At 49.0% G+C, this 24,862-nt stretch overlaps 1 protein-coding gene across 1 annotated transcript in view; it reads left to right on the plus strand.

Annotated features, from left to right (window-relative positions):
- The window catches only part of APBA1 (amyloid beta precursor protein binding family A member 1), a 63,944-nt gene that overhangs the window by 15,022 nt on the left and 24,060 nt on the right, over nucleotides 1–24,862 (plus strand). The window contains exons 2-4 of the mRNA XM_044265933.1: nucleotides 11,203–11,298; nucleotides 15,973–16,012; nucleotides 19,367–19,512. Coding sequence (XP_044121868.1) covers nucleotides 11,203–11,298; nucleotides 15,973–16,012; nucleotides 19,367–19,512 — 282 coding nt within the window. The remainder of the gene's footprint in view (nucleotides 1–11,202; nucleotides 11,299–15,972; nucleotides 16,013–19,366; nucleotides 19,513–24,862) is intronic.

Here is a 24,862-nt window from a genome sequence, read left to right on the forward strand (position 1 = left end):
ACCAGTGGAAACAATCCACCAGCCCGGCCCTGAGGTCAGGAGTTAGCCTCAGCTCACAGGTGGGTGAGGTGCACCAGGCCTGGCCCTGCTCCCCAAGCAGCCCCCGGAAAGATGGAGAATTTTTGGATGTACCAGTTTGAGTGTCACGAAGAAGAGGTAGGTGGCTCCTAGGGCTTCAGGACGACCTCTCCCCCTTTCGCTCCCCGTCTTCCTCTCCCGGGGCTGTCAGCCTGTACATCTTCGGCAGGTCCCTCCATCCTAGGAATATGGGAATGGAGCAGGAGGGGTGGGGGAGAGTGCGTGACCCCACATTACCCAGGGTGGGAGCAAACCTAGCCGGGATTGCCTGTTGCTTGGAGCCTCAAGAGAGAGCTTCGGTCGGGTAGAAGGACGCCGGGCTCTTTGCTTTCTCTCCATCAGCATCGTGGTGTCGGGGCTCCTTAGTTTCCAGTTTCGTTCTCGGTGTTGTGTCTTTTGCTTCCAACATGCTGATGACAACGAGGGAGCTTGGTGCCTTGCACATTAGGAATGGCTTTGCTAGGTGAGGGAATGGGCGCCGCACACCCTGTCCGGGGCCGGCACCCAGTAGGCCTTCTGGGATCGTTCTTAGTAGGTAATGAGTCGTTAGAGCAGAGTCGTTAGCTGCGTCTCTTACAGAAGCTAAAAGGGACTGTGGTTTTTTCCTCTTAGGGAACTCAGGTCTGGAGGTCTGGGAGAGGTAGTGCAGGACCCCCAGTGGGGAGATGACACACAGACTCCCCGCATTTCTCCATTACACAGTGTCCTGCCTTTCAAACACAGGGAGGCCCTTTCAAGGGGTCACAGATAACCTGTGTTTCCAGATCCGCTTTATCAGCTGGTCAGTGAGCTCCGCTGACAACAATGACTGGTTAATAGTTAACTTAGCTTTTTTTTTTTTTTTTTAGTCATCTGAGCTCATGGCTTCAGAAGCTTAGGGCCCTGTGGATGGCAATAAAATGAATAATTTGTGGACAGGGAGAGCCCCTCTGTGTGAAGAGACTGGCCCAGTGCAAGGCTCTCTGGGGCTCGAGCTGGTCCAAGTCTTGCCATTACTGCAGTAATGCAGTAATGCAGTAACTCGGGGTTGGGAGGAGCCCCCCCTTCCCCGGGGGGAAGACAGAGGGTGAAAATGGTTAGAATATTTTAACCGACCGTTATCTCCAAATGTTCGGTTGGTATTAATTGAATCCATTATAAATGTGTATATAAAACACTTCATTAGGTCCAGGCTATTATCATTTTAATGACATAATTATGCTCCTACAATGTCTATACTAACTTTCCTACTTCACCACATTAAGGAAACAGAAATGTGCATTGATAATACAGTTTGAATTGAGAGTGAATAATTACGGATTTCTTAACCCGTTTCAATTTTCAGAAGCACAAATATATCTTGCAGCGAGAAAAACTTAATCATATATTTGTCTCTTTTTTTATCACTCTAACATGCAGTAGGGTTAATTTAAAATGACTTCTATCAGTAAGGAAAACAGTGTACGTTTAGTTGAGAAAAGGGGATAAAGCTGGATAAACCCAAGATGCATAGGGGAAAAGCTCTTCAGGGATGCCGGAACTAGAGAAGTCCCACACAGGTCCCAAAACAGAAGTTTGCCGGAAGGAAGAGAGTAGGTACTGTAGCCCATCGCCGGTAACCACACCTTTGAAATTCGGTATAGAACCAGAACGTTCGGGCTCATAGGGAATTGAATGACCAAGTGTTTGATTACAGTCTGTATGAAATGCCGCCTCTGAGATCTCTTGTTCTCGCTGGGTCCACGTTACTGTTCTGCTCACGTGAGGATGCATAATTAGCAAGCGATGTCTGACCGGGAAGGAGTCAGACCATAACCAAGAGCCCGTGACTGCACGTGGGGACCGAAATCCATGTGAGCACATCTAGGCAATGCTCCAGGGGTTTAGAACTGACTCTGTGTATAAAGATTTTTTTTTTCCTTTCTCTTTGGGTACAAAAGACTGATGTCCATGCATGGTTCCATATGCTCAACACATTTATTAAACCCCTGTTGTATATTTTATGGAGAACCTGTATGAAGAAGAAAAAGTTCATGAATCACACATCCTGCCTTCATAGTGCTTATTGAAGTATTGTAGGGGCACCTGATGGCTCAGTCGGTTAAGCGGTTGCCTTCGGCTCAGGTCATGATCTTGGGGTTCTGGGATCGAGTCCTGCATCAGGCTGTCTGCTCAGTGGGGAGTCTGCCCCCTCCCAGATCCCCAGATCATGTGCACCCATGCATGTTCTCTCTCTCTCTCTCTGTCTCAAAATCTTTTAAAAAACAAAGTACTGTAATCAAACTATCCTATAGTATTTATAGTTTAATAAAACGTAAGGGAGGAGTGATGTGCAGAAGAATGGCACCAGCAGAACCCAAGCAAGTCTCATGGGAGAGGGCTTCCACTCAACCCAGAGACTGGGAAAGAGTCCACGAAAGAAGTAGCATTGGAAATGAGCCTTTGGAGACTGGTGGACATGTGCGCTTCCGACGCGAGCAGGAACAAAGGTTTTGCCCAGAAACGCTCAGGTTTGATACAAGAGGCAGAAACAGCTCAGTTCGGCTTGATGGTAGAGGAGAACTGGAAGGGGAAAATAGCTAAGAAGTTAAGGCTCAACCTTGGAGTGCTTAGGTACAGTCTAGAATTACTTCTCCTTCTTCTTCTCCTTCCCCCGCCCCCTCCCCCTCCTCCTTTTTAAGATTTTACTTGCTTGGAGCACCTGGGTGGCTCCGTGGGTTAAGCGTCTGTCTTCGGCTCAGGTCCTGATCTCAGGGTCCTGAGATCGAGCCCTGCATCAGGCTCCTTGCTCAGTGGGGAGCCTGCTTCTCCCTTTCCTCCTTGCTCATGCCCTCTCTCACTACCTCTCTCTCTTAAAAAAAAAAAAAAAAAAAAGATTTTGCTTGTTTATGTAGAGAGAGAGGAAGAGCATATGCATGAACAGGAAAGAGGCAGAAGGAGAGGAGAGAGAGAATCTCAAGTAGACCCCAAGCTGGGCACAGAGGCTGATGTAGGGCTCAATCCCATGATCCTGAAATTGTGACCTGAACTGAAATCAGGAATTGGACACTTAACCTGCTGAGCCACCCGGGCGTCCCTAGCGTTTATTTTAAACATAAGCAGGAACCCCTACAGTTTTTCACTTGAGGAGTATCTTGCTCAGAGCTTCTTACAATGCTTTTTAAAATGAGAGTCATGGGCCTGGGTGGCTCAGTCATTTAAGCGTCTGCCTTCGGCTCAGGTCATGATCCCAAGGTCCCCAGATCGAGCCCCATATCGGGTTCTCTGCTCAGGAGGGAGCCTGCTTCTCCCTCTCCCTCTGTAGCTCCCCCTGCTTATGATCTCTCGCTCTCTCTCTCTCTCTAATAAATAAATAAAATCTTTTTTAAAAAATGAGAGTCATTTCAATACCGAAAAATGAGAGTCAGTAGGTACTTAGTGAAAAAGTGTCTGATTATCTTAGTTTGGGTAAGACTGCGTGAGATGGTATCCTGCATAAGAAGGAAACCATCGGGTGAGAAGCTTGCACAACAGAAATGTACTTCTCACAGTTCTGGAACCTGGGAAGTCTGAAAGCGGGGTGCCAGCTCCGCCAGCTCCTGGTGTAGACCCAACCCCCTCCCAGCGGCAAGATGGCGCTCTTCTTGCCACCTTCTCACATGGTGGAGAACAGAGAGAAGAAGCAGGCTCTCTTGTGTCTCTTGTAAGGGAGGAGAGCACTACCTTCCAACGTGATTACCTCCCACTGTCCTCCTGGAGACTAGAGTTTGATGGGTGAATTTGAGGGGGACACAGTTAATTACTAAACAATGCAGCCCCAGATAGATGTGGTAAAACTGTGTCATTCCTAAAGGATTATTTTCTCTTACCCTTCGTTGTGAAACTTCTGTCACTGAGTTTCCTGGGAGGCAAGGATCAGCACGTGCTGGGGCTTGTCAAGGTTACAGCCAGAGCCGGCCGAAGCTGTAATCGAGGCCATCACAGTAGAGGATCTTGGTGTGGTGGTTGTGCACAGGCTGTGTTGCAAATTCACGCTTGCCTGTGCACCTGATTCTCTTCTGTAACCTCGTCACCAGGATAGCCTCATTCTCAGCCCTCATATTTCAAAACACCCTCCCATGCGCGGATGGGAGACAGCGGGTATGCCAGATAGGCACACGGTCACTGTACCTAGCCCCGGCCGTGGCCAGGCATGAGCTCTTCTTACCAATACGCCACTAAGAGTCTTGGGGCTCATAAATTAATTTAGTCTTTATAGTAAGGTTTTAGGGAGTCTTCTCTGTGCTTTCTAATTTTATCCCTGAGTAAAATTTTAGTAAGGGAAGAAGCAGGAAGATGAAATGAGGAAGCCATCCCCGTGGGTACGTGTTGCCCTTGTGAACTCTCCCCAGTGGCCTGAAATCGCTGTTGCTGTTGGAATCTTCAAAGACTCTCGTCAAATGCTGGTGGGAGGCTTTGTGGGTACCCAGGCGCTGAGCTGACGTCCCGTGGGCGTCGTCCCTGATCAGTCCCCACGCTGGCCCCGGTGTGGGGGGTGACTGTTGTCCTCAGTTCTCGGGAGGATCCGAGATGTGCGTAACTGGCCAGAGTCAGAGCTGGGAGAGGGAGAGCAGAACGGAGATGCTGGTCATCCAGATGCCGGGGCTGGAGGGCTGCAGCAGCTCACTGTCCGGAGACCGTGAGAGCTTTACGTGTCCGGCCACGCTCTAAGCTTAAAACACCCCAGCCCCTTTCAAAGGAGCAATGGAACTTGTATTCCCTGAAACGACATGGCGCTTTTGGAAATGGACCCTAGTAGAAAGCCAGATCACGGTGGATTTGAAGACCAGATCCTGTATCTTAGGAGTTGAGTGAGTTTTTATGTCTGCCAACCAACAAGCTTTGCTCCAGGGTCTCCCGAGTCCCCAGTACTGGGGCAGGAATGGCATCTGTGTTCACTAGCCAGGAGCCCTGCCCGCCCAGCCTCTGCGGGTCGCCTCTCCTCCCTGCTGTTCCTGGGATCCTGCTCGGGCCTCTCAGGGCACCTGTTGTGTCCCATTGTAATGATGCAGGCAGGGTTGTTCGAAGGAATCCTGCAGAAGCAAACCTTCTAAAATTAATCCACTGGGACGCCTGGGTGGATCAGTCAGCTGGGCGGCTGCCTTCGGCTCGGGTCATGATCCCTGTGTCCTGGGATCGAGTCCCGCATCGGGCTCCTTGCTCTGCCAGGAGCCTGCTTCTCCCTCTGCCTCTGCCTGCCACTCTGCCTGCCTGTATTCTCTGTCTCTCTGGCAAATAAATAAATAAACTCTTTTTTAAAAAATAACAAAATTAATCCACTTAAAATGAGGACCAGAATGGGGAGGAAGGAAGAGATTTGGTTAGAACCTCATCTTGCAAAACAGTATTAAAAATTATAAACATAAGCTTAGTAGTTTTATTTATTGACTAATAACATGCAGGTTATAATTTCACTTACATGTGAATTCTTTAAAAAAAAAAAAAGATTTTATTTATTTATTTGAGAGAGAGAGAGCACAAGCAGGGGGAGCAACAGGCAGAGGGGGAAGCAGGCTCCTCACAGAGCAGGGAGCCCGACGCGGGGCTCAATCCCAGGACCCTGGGATCATGACTTGAGCCGAAGGCAGACGCTTAACCCACTGAGCCACCCAGGCGCCCTGTATGTGAATCCTTAAAACAAAAAAGGAGTATTGATTTGAGAAGTTGTAACTTGTTTGAGAAAGAACCCTCGAGGCCTACACTAGCACAGCCTTCTTCAGGTCACACTGTGACTTCTGCAGCATGACCAGCAGGGCCCCTTCCAATCAGAAAGAGAACAGTTTCAGCAAAAACACACGAGGGTTGATGCAGGTTTCGCAAGGGCCTCTCTTAATGATTTGGTATTCCAGTTACGCTCCTTCGAAGCACCTCCAGTGTCGTCATTCTCTGTCTTGTCGTCTGCTTAATCTGTGAACTGGTATAACCACCTCTTCAGCGGCCTGTGGCGGGTGTGAGCAGTCCTCCACCTGGGCCGATTCTAACTTTCTAAAATCCTGCTTTCTCTTTATTTTTGCAATATTTGCCCTTGGGCTCTGCAGTGCGTTTCCAAGTTCCTGGTTTTCTGTTTTGTTTTGCTCTGGGCCTTGGGACCCCAGACGGTCCCAACCGTCAACAGAGACGTGGGCTGGAGAGATGCTCAGGTTGGAGGTGGGGGCTGTTAGGTGGACACCAGCATTGTGAGTGGTCTGCTCAGTCGTGACTGCTTTTGTGTCATTGTGACTTCTGTTCTCAAGGACTCGGTGGCCCCTGCTTCCAGAGGCCACCCTGTGCGTGTTTGTACGTCTGTCTCCCCAGCGAAGCCGGGCACAGACCGGGGTCTGGGCCTCCTCGGATGCTGTCAGAATTCCCATGTGAAATGAATGAATGACAGTCTCGGTGGAACTCATAGTTTTCTGTCTTTTGACTCCAATGTCTCCAGAAGTCTTTCAAGATCTGTCTATGTCTCTCCTAGTCACTGCTTTGCACTCCGTCCTTAGGCCTTTCCGAAAAGAACACCACCCATTTGGAAAGAGCCAGTGACCCCTTTGACTTTAGTGCGGGGTCTTCTCCTTGTCATCCTATCGACTTCTCCAGGATGTCCTCTCTCCATGCAGGTGGCAGGGCAGAAAGGATGGCTGGATGGGAAGAGCGGAAAGTGACAACTCATTCTCCCCATCCTTTAGATCTTGAGTTCAGCTGAGGAACTAGTCACTAAGTGCCCACAGTGAGCTTCTGCGCTGAGGACAACAGGCCAGGGACCCACCAGGAAAACCCCACCTGCTGGGCAGAGAGTAGCCGTGGCTGCTTCATCAGATGGGGCTCCAGCGACCTGTCCTTGCCCTTCAGCTCAACCCCGGCTTTCCTGCAGAGCTCCACTGCGGCGGCTCTCTCTTTCTAGAACCTTCCTCCCTCTCCTCATCCTGTCCCGCGCCATGAATACTGCAGTTTTCAGGATTCAGCGGAAGTATCACCTTCCCCAGAAAGCACTGGGGATTCACCGTAACATATTGACTCATCTACCCATGAAGCTGATACGCCCCTTTCTCCCCTCCAGCCCAAGTGCTCCCTCCCAGCCTTGCGTCCTGCATATGGGTGACTATTCCTGCCACCTGCCACAGCCCTCCGTCCCAGCCCTGCCTACGCCCATCACCTGGAAAGGCATGTAGCACAGGACCCATCTCGTTCCTCCTTGTATCTTGGGCCAATACGCAGAGCCGAGGTAGGCACGGGCATGTCCGTTGAAGGAGTAAATGGACGGTAGTTCTTTGTGCCGTGCTCCTCTTCCCTGCAAGGACGGCCGAACAGTTCCTTGAGCTGTTTGTTTCACCTCTACCCCCCCTTAGTACAGCGTTGGCCCCTAGAACAGTTTGATCGGAAATAAAACGAGAGATTGGCTTTCCCTCTGGATGCTTCTGCATCCCGAGACCATCTCTGGCCTAAGGACGGGACTGTCCTCTCCCGTCCTGGCGTTGACGGACTGAAGTCACAGCTGAGAGCCCTGCTCTGTGGAGCCCCAGAGCTCTGGCAGTAAAACTGAGACTGTGCTGGTGGAGAATGTGCTGGAACACAGTCTGCAGAGGACAAGCAATTCAAGAAGCCCTCCCGTGATTGACCAGGACAGGGAGTTGCCGAGTTGTCTTTGGACATTGTAGATGCCTCCTACTAGATGCCCTGTGTGGCACGGAGTGAATGCCCAAACCCACACTTGCTTCCCGTCCTTAGTCTCATTTCCTTGAAATTGAATACACAGCCAGTGACCCAGCAGGCCTGAGACTTCAGCCGGAGAAACGTGGTAATGACTTCCTTTGTGTATCATATTTTATTAGTTAAACTTTGCCTCCAGTACATTCTTTGAAAGGAGGAGGTGTTCTCAGATTTCTGGTCTTGATTCCTTCTTTTGAGTGGAGTATGGCAATATGGAAGCTGGAGGAGAGGGGCAAGGGGCTTTTAAAGCAGACATTATAGATGAATCGATGCTAATACCTTTGGTTAGGGACCTTGGGGGCTGTTTGCCCACCTTGACTTTGTCAGCAGTGGTATGGAGAGGGCTGGGCTCCCTCCCACGTCTGGAGTCCTTATGTGGGTACAGCTTTGAGCTTCAGGAGAGCTTTGCTGGAGCTCAGGTCAGATCTTTGCAGGCAAAGACCCCTTTTTTCTCATTCAGAATGCAGATTTAGCATTCCAGACATAAGAGCACGAGAAGGCTATCCGGAAAGTGCTTACCATTGCCCACTAAACAAGAATGAAAGCGATCCATGGTTGCCCTGCTTTCCGCAGGTTGGAAAATACAGTAAAGCTGGAAACAACTCTGAAATCATTTCCTCAGCAAAGGTTTGCCGGGGGCCCACTGCTTATGAGACCCATGGTCAGGCACTTGAATTCCAAAATGATTAAGACAAGATCCCTGCCAAAGAGTTCGGGGGCAGGGGAGACCCACACATAAGCGGATAATTACAAAACCTGACAAGCCATCGGGGAGAACAGGACAGTGAATAGAATAGTTCTCAGGACAGAGAACAGACAGTGAGAATGCTTCAGCAAGACTCGCTATTTCAGATTCAGCACTGAAGGTGGGCAAGATTGCAGGAGAACTCTCTAGAAGGAGGTCATTAACTGCGCGTGCAAGTGGCAGGAAAAGTGAATGAGCTCATTTGCATGCAGAAGGCTAGAGCATGGAGCACGGAGGGGACATGGTCCCTGATGCAGGGCACTGTGGGTCCCTCCTCTCCGGGGCTCCCTGGCAGGCACCGGGCACTTGTCACTTAGCCTCACTGTGAAGTCTGACCTGCCCCTTCCAGGTCACAGCCTGCTGTCTGGATAACCTGCCTTCCGCATCATCCTGAGGTGACCCGATATTTGCAGTGTTGCAGAGAATCCATTTTTAGGATTTAGATTTGTGATAGCAAGTGGTTAGATAAGGAAATAGGAACTTAAGAAAGGTGTTTTTTTTTTTCTTAAATGAAGGTATTACACAGTCCTCGAACCAGGTAATTAATTTTTTAAAATTTTTTTTGTGGTTTTTAAAAAGATTTTATTTGACAGAGAGAGATCACAAGTAGGCAGAGAGGCAAGGAGAGAGAGAGAGGGAGGAAGCAGGTTCCCTGCTGAGCAGAGAGCCCGATGTGGGGCTCGATCCCAGGACCCTGAGATCATGACCTGAGCTGCAGGCAGAGGCTTAACCCACTGAGCCACCCAGGTGCCCTGAAACCAAGCAATTGAAGAAAAACCAGCCATCCTAGCTTCCCAGGGACCAAACCCTTAACATCTTTGCAACAGAGAAAATGACTTGGGGGGAAGTGGAGAGATGTCACTATCTAAGGAAGCTCTTCAAATTTGAAAAACTGGGAAAATATAAAGACGCCGAAATGTCATGGGACCTCTCTTGCCTGTGTTTGAGTAGAACAAACAGAGCTAACTCAGCCAGTACCCCTTCACTCTCTTGGGGGCCAAATGAAAAATTCTGTGCGTGATTTTTTTTTTTTTTTAAAGACGTGCAGGGCTGTTTTGCATCCAGGCGCTGTGGGGCTTGGGGTCCTTATGTCCACCCTTACTCACGCCCATCCCCTTGGCTTGATGCTGGAGGGGCCGATGTTCACACGTGAGCAATTAAGAGACTCCTTGGTCCTCACCTCCCTGCCCAGAATCAGATACAGGGGCTCCCGGAAAACAAACCCAGTCCTGATGGGAATAGCAGCATCTCAGTGTGGAGAGAGCGACCCTTCACCACATCCCCATCGTTCAGTTCCTTTGGTGCCCCCTGCATTTTCCCATAATTCAGACTTTCTAAAAAAGATTTACGTTTTTTAGAATTTCCCATAATGCTCATTGAGGCCCCGTTGTCTATGAACAGGCCCTCGCTCCAACTTAGCACAACTGATTTCGTGGAACATTCTACCTTTCCCCGTGGAGATACTCAGCTGAAGTTTCTACCTCAGCCTCCCCACGGGGACCTGTTGCAGGACACGAGAAACAGATTCAGCCGCCACCGGTGTAGCTCGGCTTCCTTTGTCCAGGACGGAGCTCCCCACACATCGCCACTCTTGCTCAGAGAACAGATGCTTGCACAGGTTCTGTTCTAGGCCTTTCCGTCAGGTTTCACAAGCCGTGTGTGCTTGCTGTCAGAGGACCATCGCTACAGAATCCTGATGCATCCCTGTGGCTCTCCTGAAGGTGCCCTTTGGCCACTCATTCGGTGAGTGTGTCAGGCCCCGGCCTGGGGCTTCCTCTTCCTTCCAGCAAGGCCGGCCTGGGCCACCACTCGAGGCAGTGACACGCCCAGTGGGGACCACATGCTCCACATCTGTTCTTCTAAACCTATTTCCAAAAAGCATTTGATGAAGGACTTTTGAAAGATTTCAAGAGCAGCCGAGGTCAAGCCATTGTTTGGATGCTGACGTTTCTCTGAATTTTCCATGACCTGTGGATTCAATGAGAAAAAAATGCTTGAAATCAGGACGAGAGAAATACAGGTGGTATGGTTTCTGGTCACCAGTCCCAGCCGCCTCTGAAAATTCCTGTTTTCGCTTTTACATTGTCATTTCCAGGTCATCTTGGGCAGGTGACTTTATTAAACCAACAAGTACCCACAGTCTTTGTGAGAAGAATCTTATTTTATTTTTCTTAAGATTTATTTATTTACTTATTTGACAGAGATCACAAGTAGGCAGAGAGGCAGGCAGAGAGAGAGGGGGAAGCAGGCTCCCTGTTGAGCAGAGAGCCCGATGCGGGGCTCGATCCCAGCACCCTGGGATCATGACCTGAGCTGAAGGCAGAGGCTTTAACCCACTGAGCCACCCAGGTTTCCCTGTGAGAAGAATTTTAAAACTACAGACCTTTGTGTCTCCCCGTTAGCTTTATTCATTCAGGGCTTGAAGTTCCAGTGTCAGCTTTTGCTCTGTTTAAACCCTTGGCCTAAGGAGGAAAAGTAATGGCTGAGCTTTCAAGGATTCCTTTGAAAACATGGCGGGAATTTAAGAGAAAGCACTGAAAACCCAGGCCTTTTAGGTACTGTTGGTGGCTCCCCTGGCAAGTTATCTCCCCGTAGAAGTGTGTGTGCCCTTGCATTGGGCTTTCTCCTCTTGACCCTGACCCCGCGGGTGTTTGCGAGTCCCCAGACACTCACTGTGTCCTTTCCTTGCTGTGTTCCAGTCTTCGTCTCCTGGCAGTTCCTCCCCGCTGGGTGCAGAGTCCTCGAGCACACCCCTCCACCCCAGCGACCCCGCGGAGGCCTCCTCGAATAAAGAGGTAGGGAGCCATTTTGTTTCAGAAGCCGCCAGCCTGTGTTGTTTTCTTCTTCTTCTGGTGTGAGTTTTCTTCAGCTTCCCACACAAACCCCCCAAACTCCACCCCTGCCACCACCACCACCACCACCACTGCCAGGGAGAGAAATCCTTACCTCTCCTCTCGAATCTGGAGTTTAGTGACAGAAACCACACCGTCCAGTCTGATAACCACTGGCCACAGCTGTCTGCTTTGACTAACCAGTGAAATAGAAAGTCACCTCCTCAGGCACACTAGCCACTGTTCAGGTGCTCAGCAGCCACACGTAATGAGTGGCTGTTGTATCGGACAGGGGAGATGACAGAACACTTCCAGTCTTTCTGGAAAGTTCTCCTGGACCGTGCTGGAAATGGAATATTACGAACTCTAGAGCAGCATCCTTCCTCATGGCATTATGAGCCTCTGAAACGAGGTTTCCATGTGGTTTGGGAAGTGGGCTGGTTTCTTAAATACCCATTTACTTCAGGCACAAGTGGAATAAGTTTCATGACATCAGGTGACTGCTTGTCCTGGCTTACGGGGGTGGTTCCCGTTCACACCTGTTGTACAAGCGGTGAACCCAGGAAACACGCGTGTCTAAAGCAGTGCTGTCCCAGAGAACATGCTCCAGTGATGGAAACCGTCTGCTTCTGCGACGTCCTGTATGGCCGTCACCAGCCCCAGGTGCCTACCAAGCTCTTGAGGTGTGGCTCGTGGGACTGTGGAACTGAATTTTGCATTTTATTCCATTTTAATCAAATAGTCACGTGTGGCTAAAGATGACTAGACTGTCCAGCTCTAAAGTGTCCCCCTGTTGGACAGTGAGTCATACGGTCCCCCTGCCAATGGAGGCCAGCCTGAGCCCCCACGGAGAATGCTGAAGTGAAAAAATGCTGCTGTTCCCACAGAGGTTCCTGGGGCTATGAAAGGACAGATGCTCTTCCCACAGGGGAGCCCCTGCCTTTTCCAACTGTTGTCTCTTTACCCCCAAGCAGATGCCACCCCTACCTCGTTACGAACCAGGGTCGGGCAAATAGTGGCCTGCGCTAGAGTCCACATGGGGGTTCAGAGCACCCTAAATACAGACGCTGCCTCATCATTGCTGAGGGTAGGCAGAAAGATGTACACCGTGTAATGAATGATTGCCTCATTTTCCTTCCTTTTGTTAATAATATTGTGCTAAATGCAAGAGAAGAAAGCCATCTCCATTTAACCCTGAGTGGCAGATCCCTTCTAAAGGGAGTCTTCATTAAAATAGACCCTTAAACTATCACTGAGTATACATCCATTCGCCATTAACTACTCATGCAGGGAGAAGTATAATTTTCAATAATCTGTTCCTTTTAAAGCAAACAAACATAAGAGAGACCTTCTCTGAAATGACACCAACATTAGGATGTAAATACTTTGTCCTCCTCTGGTCTTGTCCTCAGACCCTAGGTCACGGGAACAGGAGTAGGAAGGTCACTGTTTCTGCTGACCCCAGATCCCACAGCTTTGCCTCTGTTTTTATTCATAGTACAGGGATCAGTGAGAACCAAAAGCAAGAAGACAGGGATCAAGGCCACAGTAATAATAACAGCAGTGAGAGTTACCATTTCTTGAGCATTTACAGCATTCAGGCATCTGTCCAAGCAAATCACAGGTAGTATCTCATTTAATCCTTACAATAATTCTGTAAAGTAGGTACCACTGTCCTCATTGCTTGTTGAGGAAGCCTAGAGCTTCAGGAACTTACCTGAGGTCCAGGGCCCACAGGTGGTCAGGCCAGGATTTGAAACCAGATCTCCTATGGGAGTCAGGCTCTTGACCCCAGGTGAAAAGTGCCCCAGGCCACACACATACTGTGTAGACAAGCTAACTTGTAGGTCTTTATTCCAACTGTCAGACCTCCAGGCTCTGCACACGGTTCAGTGTGACCTCCTGGAAAATCCCAAAGATTCTGGCCTTTCATCCTCTTGAATGTGGCTTTATTAATTCTTGAATATTAAGGATCAACTGATGTTCGTTTCTGTCCACGTGTGAGAAAACAAAGGGCTAATCAGACACCCGAATATTCAGCGTTTGATTATTCATCAGATATAATAAGCTGGGCAAATTTGTTAGTTTCTCCGTTCCTACAGGACTTGGCACACGTTTCTGCATATCCTTAGAAATTATGATGAGAATCCTCTTTGTATGCAATAATTAGAGATTCTTTCATTTCTCAAAACTCTTTTTTTTTTAAAAAACTTACTACTGCAGAGACTAAAGAAAGCCAGTCATGAGCTTATGAATAGAGAATAAGTAAATGTACCAAATCCCCTCCATTGTGGCTCTAAATAAAACTGCAGATTTTTTTTTTAAAGATTTTATTTATTTGACAGAGAGCACAAGCAGGGGGAGTGGCAGGGAGAGGGAGAAGCAGGCTCCCCGCAGAGCAGGGAAAGCCCGAGAGGGGGCTCGATCCCAGGACTCCGGGACCATGATCTGAGCCACTCAGGTGCCCGAAACAGCAGCTTTTAGAACTATAGGCTGAAGTAATACTTTTGTAGCTTCTGCTAAAATCTGGGGACTGTCCTTGTGATTAGCATTTAGAAAAGTGTCCTACTGGCCCAAGAAAATCTGAATTAGTTTCTTGGATATACCTGGAGGCTAACCATTTTGACAAAATAAAGGAAACCCTCACTACCCCCGGACCCCTCGCTGCTGAGGGCAAGGCCAGTGGGGGTGTAGGGAATACTAATTTTAAAGCCTTCGGTCTTTATGAGGAAGCTGACTTCCACCTGCATACCATGAACTTAGGGATTTTTGTTTGTTTGTGTTTAACCAGAATGAGACAGACTTGCCCCTGGCACTCACCTGGGCCTGTCTTCTCACTTGGAAAGTAAAACAAATGGAAAGCACTATGGAAATGGGAGTTGTCTTTCCTCCTGTGCGCAGAGCTTAGCTGGGTGTGCATTTTTCCGTGAATGCATTAGCAGCCAGTGATCTTTCCTTCCCAGTGGACTTGTCTCTTTGGTTTCCTTAAAGAGAATCCCTTCTGAAATAAGAAACCCACCACCCTTGGTGTAACGGACCATTGCACCCAGGCAGGCACATCCTGGTATCTTGTGTGATGAGCGTCAGATTCTTGTCATTGTCCTGAATTGAGTGAGATTCTTAAACCTGGGTGTCTTTGCCTCTGATTTTTTGTTTTTGTTTTTTTTGGGGGGGGGGGTTTGGGGTTTTTTTTCACATGTAATGGTTAACACTACTGTGTTTAGAATGTTGTGTGAGTGGGAAGTGGTTGGTCTCCCTTTGCTGTCCCATCTCCCCCGTGAAGACCTTCTACGCAGTACTGCGAGATGGAGCTCTTCCGGTGGTGTCCCAGCCCTCTGTTGGGCCCTAACCCTTCCAGCCACCAGGCACCCCCGAGTTCACCATCAACCCAGGTCAACGTGTTGAGCAGCTGTGCTGTACTAGATCCCCTTTTCCTAGAAAGGACATACTTAAGTGATGACTTAACGCCTGCTAGATTCTTCTTAAGATTTATTTATTCATGGATTAGAGAGAGAGAGCACACATGGGGTTAGGGGAGCAGCAGGCCGAGAGGGACAGAGGGAAGCAGGGCTCCATCTCAGGACCCTGGGATTGTGACCCGACTGAAGGCAAACGCTTAACTGACTGAGTCGTCCAGGTGCCCGGTACCTGCCAGTTTCTTAAACTGGAGATCTTTAGGCTTCCTGGGGATAACTCTTGGCCATGCACACCTTCCTTTTTGCTCATGTGCAGGACTCTTGTCTTTGCCATTAGCTCCCCACCCCCCTGCAATGCTCACATCACCTTGCCCCAGACGTATCCACTACAGAGTCTGTGACTGGATAAAGCAGGAATGAATTTCCTACTCTTGGGCCTCTCAGAGTTACCTTTAGGCCATTCACTTACGGAAGGAACCAGATGGTAAGTGTTGCTCCTCTGAGAGCTTTTAAACCACCATCCGGTCAGGTTCTAGAAGGTCTTAGCTGATCACGACCACTTCCGATGGTGCTGTTGGAAGACTGACCCTTGCTATGAGGTCTTACTTCGTATAAGAAATTCTGGGTTTTTCAGTTCACATCTGTGTTTAATGTGTTCTTACTTGAAGGTAACACATAATAACTGCCCACATAATGGAGTTTTTAAACCAGTAAGCAGTGAAAGGAGGCACGGAAAACTCCAGCAAACATTTTTAGCACAACGAGAGATTACTGAAGCAAAGACCTCAAGGGAAATAAAATTCTCCAAGGAAATCCTTGATTTCAACATATAATCACGTTGTTGGTGCTTTTACGAATCCAGCAGGTTTTCACTTAGAAACCCAGATTCTTAGTAAAAACTGAGCCTTTGTATTATTTTGTATTGATTATGGGTTTTGGTCTGTGGGATATTTTTTTTAAGCTGTTGGACATCTCTCTGATTGTGGAATGTAAGATTTTCAGATTACCTAAACTAGGAATAGAAGTTCTGGGCTTTGGGTAACTTTTAGTAAGAAATGTATGTGATTATTTGCACTTTTCTTCCTTGTCCAAAAATGGTTGACATCTGGCTAATATCTGTCATTGGTGATTTATTTATTTTTCATGTTGCATGGATAAAGTTGTGTTAATGCATTTTTCATCACGGTTTGCCCTTTTTGAAACCTCTTTGTCTTGATTACAGTCAAGAAAAAGCTTGGCTTCATTCCCCACCTACGTTGAAGGTAAGAGCTGAAAAGGAAGTAATTGAATATTGAATCATGCATGAATCTCCTAACATTTTGGATATTTGAAGCACTGGGCTGTGAGACCCTAGTGGGGAAGAAAGGCCACGAAGTCATCCACTCATAGTCTTAACAGTCTTAGCATCTTAGACTGAAAGAACAGTAGCCATGAGCCTGTCAAAGATCCTCCCCCCAACTTTGCTGACTGTGTCCATAAATTTGCAGGGAGGCTGAGGTTTGTTCCCAGCTTAGAGACAGTCATATGACATCTGAACCCAAGACTCTTTATCTCCATTCCAGGACACCTCTTAATATCGATCAAGGACCATTCGAGTAGGAATGAACTTTAAGGGAGACATTTTGGTCCTCTTAATTTAGAGGGGGGAAAAATGAAAGACCTTCCCAGACATTCCCATCTCTTGCTTGAATGAGTTAAGCACAATGTTTATCAAGCTTTCACTCTGCAAGATACACACTTTCCATATAATAACTGATTGACTCTTCACATCTGTCTTGTGAAGTGGGCTTACTACCCTTGTGTTATGCAGGAGAGAACGGAAGCATTCTTACTCCAGGTGCTAGGTGGGTACCTTTCCCAAGATGGCACAGTTATGAAGGATCAGAGCTAGGCCATGAGCTGGCAGTCTGATACCATAGCATCAGACTCTCCTAGTAAATAGTATTCTGCGCAGGATGGCCATGTATGGTTGTGCAGGTTATTCACTGTTCAAGGGCACCCAGTCAGAAAGCAAAGACCTCAAGGGAAATAAAATTCTCCCTAGTTGGGCCAGAACTTGACCCAAGCAAGGCACCCTTGGTTGAGATTGGACCACGCAAATGGAGTATGTATTCTTCATCCACACAAAGGCCCCCTTTAGCTAGAGGTACCACCGATCCTCTGCCAGGGACAACGGCAAATGGTTTTTCCAGTAGGGTAGCTAGTCATTTCCTTGAAAGAGGATTTTCTGGAGATGAGCGAATGTGCAGAAACCACTATAAGTTCTGTCTGGCCCTTGGATCCTGGGCGTGAACCGTCCGTGTGCCCCACAGCCTGAGAGTGGGTCACCAGGATTCGCACACCTTCCTGACCCCACGCTCCTGAAGCTTAGGTCAGGCTCGTGGCTTTCGTTCAGTTACTCGGGTCTCTTTCTTGAGTGACCTGTAAATTATGTGTGCCATTTTTGCAAGGCTCCAGAATTCCACGAGTACTCCTTGGGGAGTTTCTGGGAGTTTGGAAATTCCATTCTTCGTAGTCATTCCGCCAGGCTCAGCATCCCCGTGAGTGTGACGATGACACCTGTATGCCTGTTCACCCGCAGAGCAACACAGAGGCCCCCCGAGAGGAAACACACGTTCTAAGAGGCCAAAGTGAAACCTGCAGTTCTTCGATTTACGGCCATTATAATGTTAAATTTTTTGACTTTTACAGAATTCCCCAATATGAAGTTATGGACTTAGGGCTTTTTCCTCCCCAGATGTGATATGGCGGCAGTGATGTTTGATTATGATCAGTTTCTCTGGAGGATAAATGTCCTAAGATGGTATCTCAGATTATAGTGTATTTAGGTCCAATATTTCTGTCTCTTGCCTGGTTGACATTTATACGGTCCTTTAAATATTACTGGGATTGCTCTTATACCTATCTGCAGATCCACACTTAATATGGTCGAAGAGGGACCCTTTCAGGGAATAGAGCCAGCTCAGAGATGAATAGACAATACTAGAAGTCCCATAGAGAAGTATGTCATTAATTCTTCTTTTTCTTTGAACACTCATTATTTTCACAAAATAAATGGAAGGTTTTTACAAGTTACTATCCCAGGTGAGATCTTTTTTTCTCAATGCCTGGTTAGGCAAAAATGATTATGTTTAAATCACACTTAAACCCATCAGGGGAATTTATGGTAGGAAACAGATAGGTGATCTTTTACTTTTTACAAACTGTAATGTGGGTGCAAACCTGTCCGTGTGTTATTTTGGCTAGAAACGCTTCCCTGCTCTACAACTAAAATCGTCTGTTGGAAGTACCCTGAATCCTTCTGACATCTAGCGAAGTTTAGGGCAGGAAGCGTGTGACTGTTGAGAAGGGGGATCACTGGCACATGGTGGACGCAGGTTAACTGTCTGTCCAGAAGCCTTTCTCGGAAAGATCTAGAAAAAGACAAATAACAGGTTTCCTTATTTACTTACTACACAGATGCTTTGTGAAGACCTTTCCTAAAACACCGTTAATTTCTTTGTTTCAACCACTGCCTTGGCTTTAGAGAAATGATCAGATTATTTTAAGATTGTACCCTGATAAGTAGCTTATCACGGGAAGCAGCTAGTTAAGCTCCAGATGAGCTTGATGTTGGGGGATAAAAATAAAAATCATTTCAGATTAGCTTTCCAAAAGGAAAAAGCAAATTGTTTCCATTTCTAGTTATCTAATTTAAGAGCCTGAGGTTTGAACAGTAGGTTAAAACGTATATTTTTAATCTCCCCAAATACAACATTCAAGCCAAAGAAAATGCATACGTTTCCGTTGTAGAATTAAAAGCCTTTCTTGGTGCATCTGTTACAAAGTTATGTGTTAGTCCCAGACATGTTTTAATTTCAATGTTTACAGATGGCTACGGTTAGGATCAGGTGCCCCCATTTTAAATATTTTTAAAGTAAGGTTGAATTTCAAAGGCCGGTCAGTTGAGAACAGAAAATCTGACTTTCCTTGGACTTGATCTGTACATGGAGGCAAGCTGGGACCACAAGAGCCTCTGAGTGAGCAAGGTCGGCAGCAGGAGACTCCGGCTCTGGGGTAATTGTCCTTTGCCTCCCAGAATCAGGGTCAGAGGTCATTTAGGAATCTGGACATTCTGAAGCAAATTTATACAGTTTGTTTTCCCCATTATGGCTACCGTGGGAAGGGGGGGTGGTGGCAGCTGAAGGAACTGTTATTAAACGAGGTTTTCTAACAAAGCAGCCCCCCCCCAACCACGTGTCTGGCACCCATTTATTTGATACCCACTGGGTGACAGACGCGGAGGAGACACGAGAACCAAAGAGGAACATGACGTGGTCTTTGTCCCCAAAGGGTTCACAATCTTAACGGGAGAAACAACACCCTTTCTCACTGACTTTACGTTTCATACTTAAATAAGCGCATCCCTTCTCACAGTAAGTGGATTAAGAGGAAATTGCTCCTTCCCTTTGAGAAGAGGGGTGAGCCAAGGCAGATGCAGGGGGCACCTCGGACTCCGCAGGGCGTCTGGTGTGGGGCTGCGCAGCGGGGTGAGGGGGCCCGCGCGGTCTGGGGGCTCCGGTAGGGGCCCGGCCCCAGGGCGGCCTCACTCACCGCCACGGCTCTGTGTGTTCCAGTTCCCGGACCCTGTGACCCCGAGGACTTGATCGATGGGATCATTTTTGCTGCCAATTACCTTGGCTCCACCCAGCTGCTGTCGGACAAGACGCCCTCCAAGAACGTCCGCATGATGCAGGCCCAGGAAGCCGTGAGCAGGATCAAGGTGAGGGGCCGCGAGGGGCGGGCGCCGGGGCCTGAGCCGTGCCCCTGGGTCTCCCCACACCTCGTGCAGCCAGTGTGTGGGGACGGCGCACCTGCTAACGCTCTGAGCAGAAAACACGTGTGCCGGAGCCCTGAGGTAGTAATGCTGGGTGTTTGGGGCGATCCTAAGGGCCAGTCTTAAAACACACGTAGGAATGTAAACTTGGGGAAGGTGGTGTGGTGAGGAAGGATGTCATTTCGAGCATGCCATCCCCCGGGTGAGAACTTATTCTCGGATTTCTGCAGACCTGGTGGTCAGGGACTTGCACCCTCGCAGGAGCGCGTGGTTCCAGTGGGGTCTCCTGCTGATCCTGCGCAAGCCACATTGAACTGGTTTGCTTCCGGCACTGAACCGCTGGATCAGACCTAACCAGAATGAGTCCGTGCCGGGCTACCCCAGTTGAAACTAGTTTGAGCCGGTCATAACCTGTTGGCATCTGAGGAGCAGGCCTGTTTGATCCGGGAACCCCTTCCGTCTGGTTTAAACCACCCCCTGCTGGGCTGAGTAGGCCAGGACTGCGTCCCCAGGTGGCAGTGCAGGGCTCTAAAATCCCAATGCCGGGGCCACCCAGAATCCGGGACAGACGCCAGGCTCCGGGGACGCATCCCGTGCCCTTAAAATGCCCCCAGAGCCCCAGGGATAGCAGCCCTGAAAAACCCAGAACCAGGGATTTCAGGCGGCGACTTGGAACGGATTAGGACTCACCAGATTTGGTCGTTTCCGGCTTCAGCTGGTCAAAATCCCGTTGGTCCTCAGAGATCCAGTCCCTTTTTTGTATGGTCTTGTGCACACGCTCCCTGTCGCCTCCTGGACTTTGTGTGGCCGTGCAGAGAGAGGAAGAAGCATGAGGGCAAGACAGGAACTTAGGGTCCTTCATCCGGGGAAAGTATTTCTTGAGCACTCACTCAAGTGTGCAAGGCCGTCTGCGGTCTTAGGAGGGAGGGGAAATGGCCAGTTAGAAGGTGAGCTCCTTCCCCTCGGCTCCGCAGCACCAGCAGAAGTAAGCCAAGCCAGCGACTGTGCAGGATGGACCTGAGCAGGAGGGAAGGGGGTGATGTGGTGGGTGCCCAGGAGAGCCGGCGCCCCCATGGGCTCACTGGCGGGACCAGGGAGAAGGAAGCGTAGAGGTCGTGTAGGGCTCAAGGCAGTGTTTCTGGCCCCGTTTGCCCAGGCTGACTCCCGTGTTCTTCACGGACTGGGAATGTAGGCAAGAGGCCCTCACCGTGATGACCCAGGCCCCTGCTGCCGGTCGAGGTGCAGGTCCCCAGTCCCCTGTCCCTGTGTCCTCATCAAACTGCCGTCCATGGCTTCGAGGGCCTTAAGTTGCTGGCTTCTCTTATACCCTCTGCTGATTTGGAAGAGGCACATTTCTCCTGAGCTCAGCACTGGTTCTCCCAGAGCTCACCATAGTACAGCAAGCCTGCGCGTCTACACCCGATGCTGCTGCGGCTGGCATTTCAGGAATTAGGATGTCTAAACCAGAGAGCAGCTCCCAGCTGCGCCACAGTGACAGGCCACACCAGGCCAATGTCACGGCTGCCCACAGGGGCCCGCCCACTTCTTGCAGGTATCTGGGACCCACTCCACCACTTTATCCAGGGTCTCTGAACCTCACCTGTGCCTCAGAGACGCTGCCGCCCCAGGGCCCGCTGCTGAGGTGGCCATGTCTTCTCCCAGAATTAGCCTCTGCCAGTATGATTGACAGTGGGAAGGTCCACTTCTCTCGAGAGAAGTCCCGCCCCTGCCCACAGAGAGGTGTGGCCCCCAGCAGGGTAACCCCATGCCAGCATATCATATGACCTTTGTACCTTCTGGGTCTTTTGGATTCGTGAGTTTTACTGGTGGAAGGAGCATTAGGTGCCCGTTGAGCTGCCCATCCAGGCTTGGCCTAATTCCTTCTGTCTCCCCTTATCCTGAAGAGAGGCAGGAATTCATCTAGGTCTCCCCAAAGTCTTCTGGAATTGAGGATGTCCCAGGCACAGCATTCAAAACAGGAACACCCAGATCGTATGAGAGAGCCGGCTACTTTTCAGGCAAGAACTTCTAAAGCCGACGTCTGTCGGGACGTCGTTCTGACTCCTGATGTCCCACAGTTCCCAAACAGAGCCCGTTAGGATTTTGTGAAGTTAATATTTGTTCAGCAGAGCCCTGATGTGCCAGACGGTTGAACCAAAGAGCACAAGGGAAATGGAAATGGAGACATTTATTACTCACAGGTCCTCAAGGAAGGAGCCAGCATGCCTCAAGGGGGCCGCAGGCTGGGGGTCCAGGCCACGTGAGAGCAAGCAGAGGGCGAGACCGGGCTTGGGGCACGTGCCTTTATGAGGGTCTGTGAGTGGAATACTTTGCGGTTCCTGGGTTTGACTTGGCCGGCAGAGCAGGCATCTGGAGAACATAGATTTATTTTTACAGCACATTAGGGTGGTGTGAGGAGTTCATTATAGAGTGGTAAAGTTCAGTGGTTGCATTTCATTGATAAGTATCATTTCACAGCGTGCTCCCATGCCTCTGAAGGAACCGCTGCCTGCCATCAAATATTTCCTGCCTCCCGTTCCTTTTCCATCCATTGAAGTGTCTGTCAGATTGCTTGACTTTATAGCCAGCCTCTTTCTCGAGTTCTAGGCGGAGTCTGTGCTCAGACCCACATTTACCCTAGAAAGTTAGGGTCAGGATGTGCACCGGCATATCACGTCCGGCAGAGGGCGCCAGGGGTCCTGGAGCATCTCTCCCAATCAGGCGTGCTGGTCTCCCAGGCGCATGCGCCGTAGTTCCCGCACCTGCCAGGGAGACCCCTTTCTCTAAGGGGGTTAGTGCCACGCTTTTTCCCAAAGAGGTTGACCTTTCAGAAAGGGGTTATTCTAGGCCACCTCTCTAAAGATGCCAAGAGGAAGGAAGCTACAGATGTGACTGTCTGTCCAGGGAGGAAGGAAAGAAGAAAAGCTTATGGATTTACTCGGAAATCCCTTTAGCAATATCCTGGACCTAAACCGATTAGTAATTTCCGCCTTGGTGCTGTCATCTGAACAAGACAGAGGGTGTCCTCCTCCTGTTTCCGACTCCTCCTCCTCCCCTGATTCCCCGTGGGGATCCCCGCCTTACTTACCCCTCTTTGTTACCTCTGCCCACGTGGTTGGTTTGACCCGGTGGATGAGGCTGACGGCGGAGCCCCGCCTCGCCCCGGCCCTGCGTGGACAGGGGTGTTCGTGCGGCTTGTCTCGGAGCAAACACCAAACCTGAAGCTTGGCTTTCAGAACCGACTTTAAATTTCTCTTCCGTTGGTCGGTTGGGGTGCTCCTTGGATGTACACTTGGAGTTTGACGAATGAATATTTTCTTAGTTTAAAAGACGTGTGGATTTATTTGCCAGCTAGGGAGAGAATTTGGAGTTGTGGTTTGGCCAGAAATTTTCTACTTAACTCGAGAAGAAAACAAAGGAATCTGGCTCAGGAAGCAGAGTGTTCCTTTACAGACCCTTGTGATAGGCATCTCAAGAGATAAAAACCACCCAAGACCCAGTCCTTGACCTTGAGAAACGTGTAGTCCAGAAGGGAACCAAGAAGAGTGTTTAAGTAGCAATAACAGAGGCAGGCTGAAGAATCTGAAATTAAAGGCTTTTTCCATCTACCAAGATATAATAAGTAAGGTGGATCTAAATGCAATAGCAGAATCAGAAGACATCTGCCATTTTTCTTAAGTTTTTTTTTTTCCATCTCTGGACCCTCCCTAATGTACTCTTTCTGCCTTTGTTGTTCGCTATTTTTGAGAAGAAATAATATCCTTTTAGGAAACCCCCATCCAACAAGGAATGCATTCAAGCAGTGGATCTCAAAATGGGAGCCCTTCCCGGACAGCATCAGCGCCGCTAGGCAATGCTGGAAATGCAGCTTCTCAGGCCCACCCCAGTTAGAAACTCACGGCAGGAGAAGGGCCCAGGAATCTGTGTTTCCATAGGCCCTCCAGGAGGTTCTCCCGTGCCCTACAACTTGGGGAAGGGTAGACCACCCCCGCCTGACGGGGTATCTCTTCTCCCACTGCCCTGGGACTTCCCAGGCAAGCTGAGTGCTCCCCACCCATAAGGTTCTCTTGGCACATTAGTTCAGGAGACACTGCAAAATTTCTCTCTTTTTTCGATATTTGCCATCTGTGTGTTCCTATTAAAGATTTTTGAGAAGTCCTGTACTAAGAGCTAATTGGCTTGGTGTAACGGGAAAGCCGCATCATTACTTAAACACGGAATGCACGATCACTGTGTGATACCCACTTGACTCTGTGGTCAGATTCTCTGGAACATGTTTTGGGAGAAACCTCTGCCCTGCCTGGTGGCAGCATCTATGGCCCCCACCCCCACCCCCGCCGCCTACAGCGTGGGAACCATGCCTTAACCCTCCCCAGAGAACCAGACCCGAGGCCAGGGAGGCTAGGTCCCTTGTCTTCCTTTCTCTCCACTACGTCCCCATGCTCCATTCCACCCTCATGCCCTCTGCATTTTCTGCTCTTCGGCCAGAAGACGGGCTCCCCTGCCGAGCCCTACCTGAGCTCCAGAAACTGCTTTGTGTCCACGCCGGAGTGTGGCGTCTGTGTCTCCATTCTTCCCATATTTGTGAAGCTAGCGTGATTAGCTCACAAATGGTGTTGGATGTTTTTCGGTCGATGCGTTTGTGTAAGGAGCTTTCATTATCAGACATGCTCATATCTGTCGTTACTAGCTACTACAAAGATCAGATTTTTCTCTTCTTTTATGGAAAGGTTTTCTTGAAATGCCAAAAATCAGGACTTAATTGTAGAATTACAATTTCTATCATTGAAGCGCTGTGTAAGCCACATGATTTCCCAGCTGACTCGAAGAAGTCTGTGATTAGTGAAGAGGCTATTAACACTTAAATCAGGTTCTTCCTGTGAACTCACTGTGAACTCCACAAACTCATTTACTCCTCAAAATGGAGGGGCTGGGGGATCCTGGGAGGTAGGTATTATTAACCCTGTTTACAAAGTGAGAAGTTTATAGATGCGAGACTTGCCTCAGTTGGACAACTAGTGGTTTGGAGTGAGACTTCCAGGGTTTGAATTCTATTCTGCCTCTTATCAGCTGTGTGACCTTGAGCAAGTTAATTAGTCTCTCTGTGCCTCAGTTTCCACTTCCGCAAGAGGAGAATACTGCAGTGCCTACCTCACAGGGTTACTGTAAGCTTTCTCATTGCCATACACGTGAATGACTTAGAAGGATCCTGGCTCAGAGCAAGGGTCCGTGAAGGTCAGCTGGGGAAAGGAAAGCTAGAATCATCAGGAGGTTCCCTAGCATGACTAACCTAGAG

The sequence above is a fragment of the Neovison vison genome, chromosome 9 (assembly GCF_020171115.1).
Source record: "Neovison vison isolate M4711 chromosome 9, ASM_NN_V1, whole genome shotgun sequence".
In the NCBI taxonomy this organism is placed as follows: Eukaryota; Metazoa; Chordata; class Mammalia; order Carnivora; family Mustelidae; genus Neogale; species Neogale vison.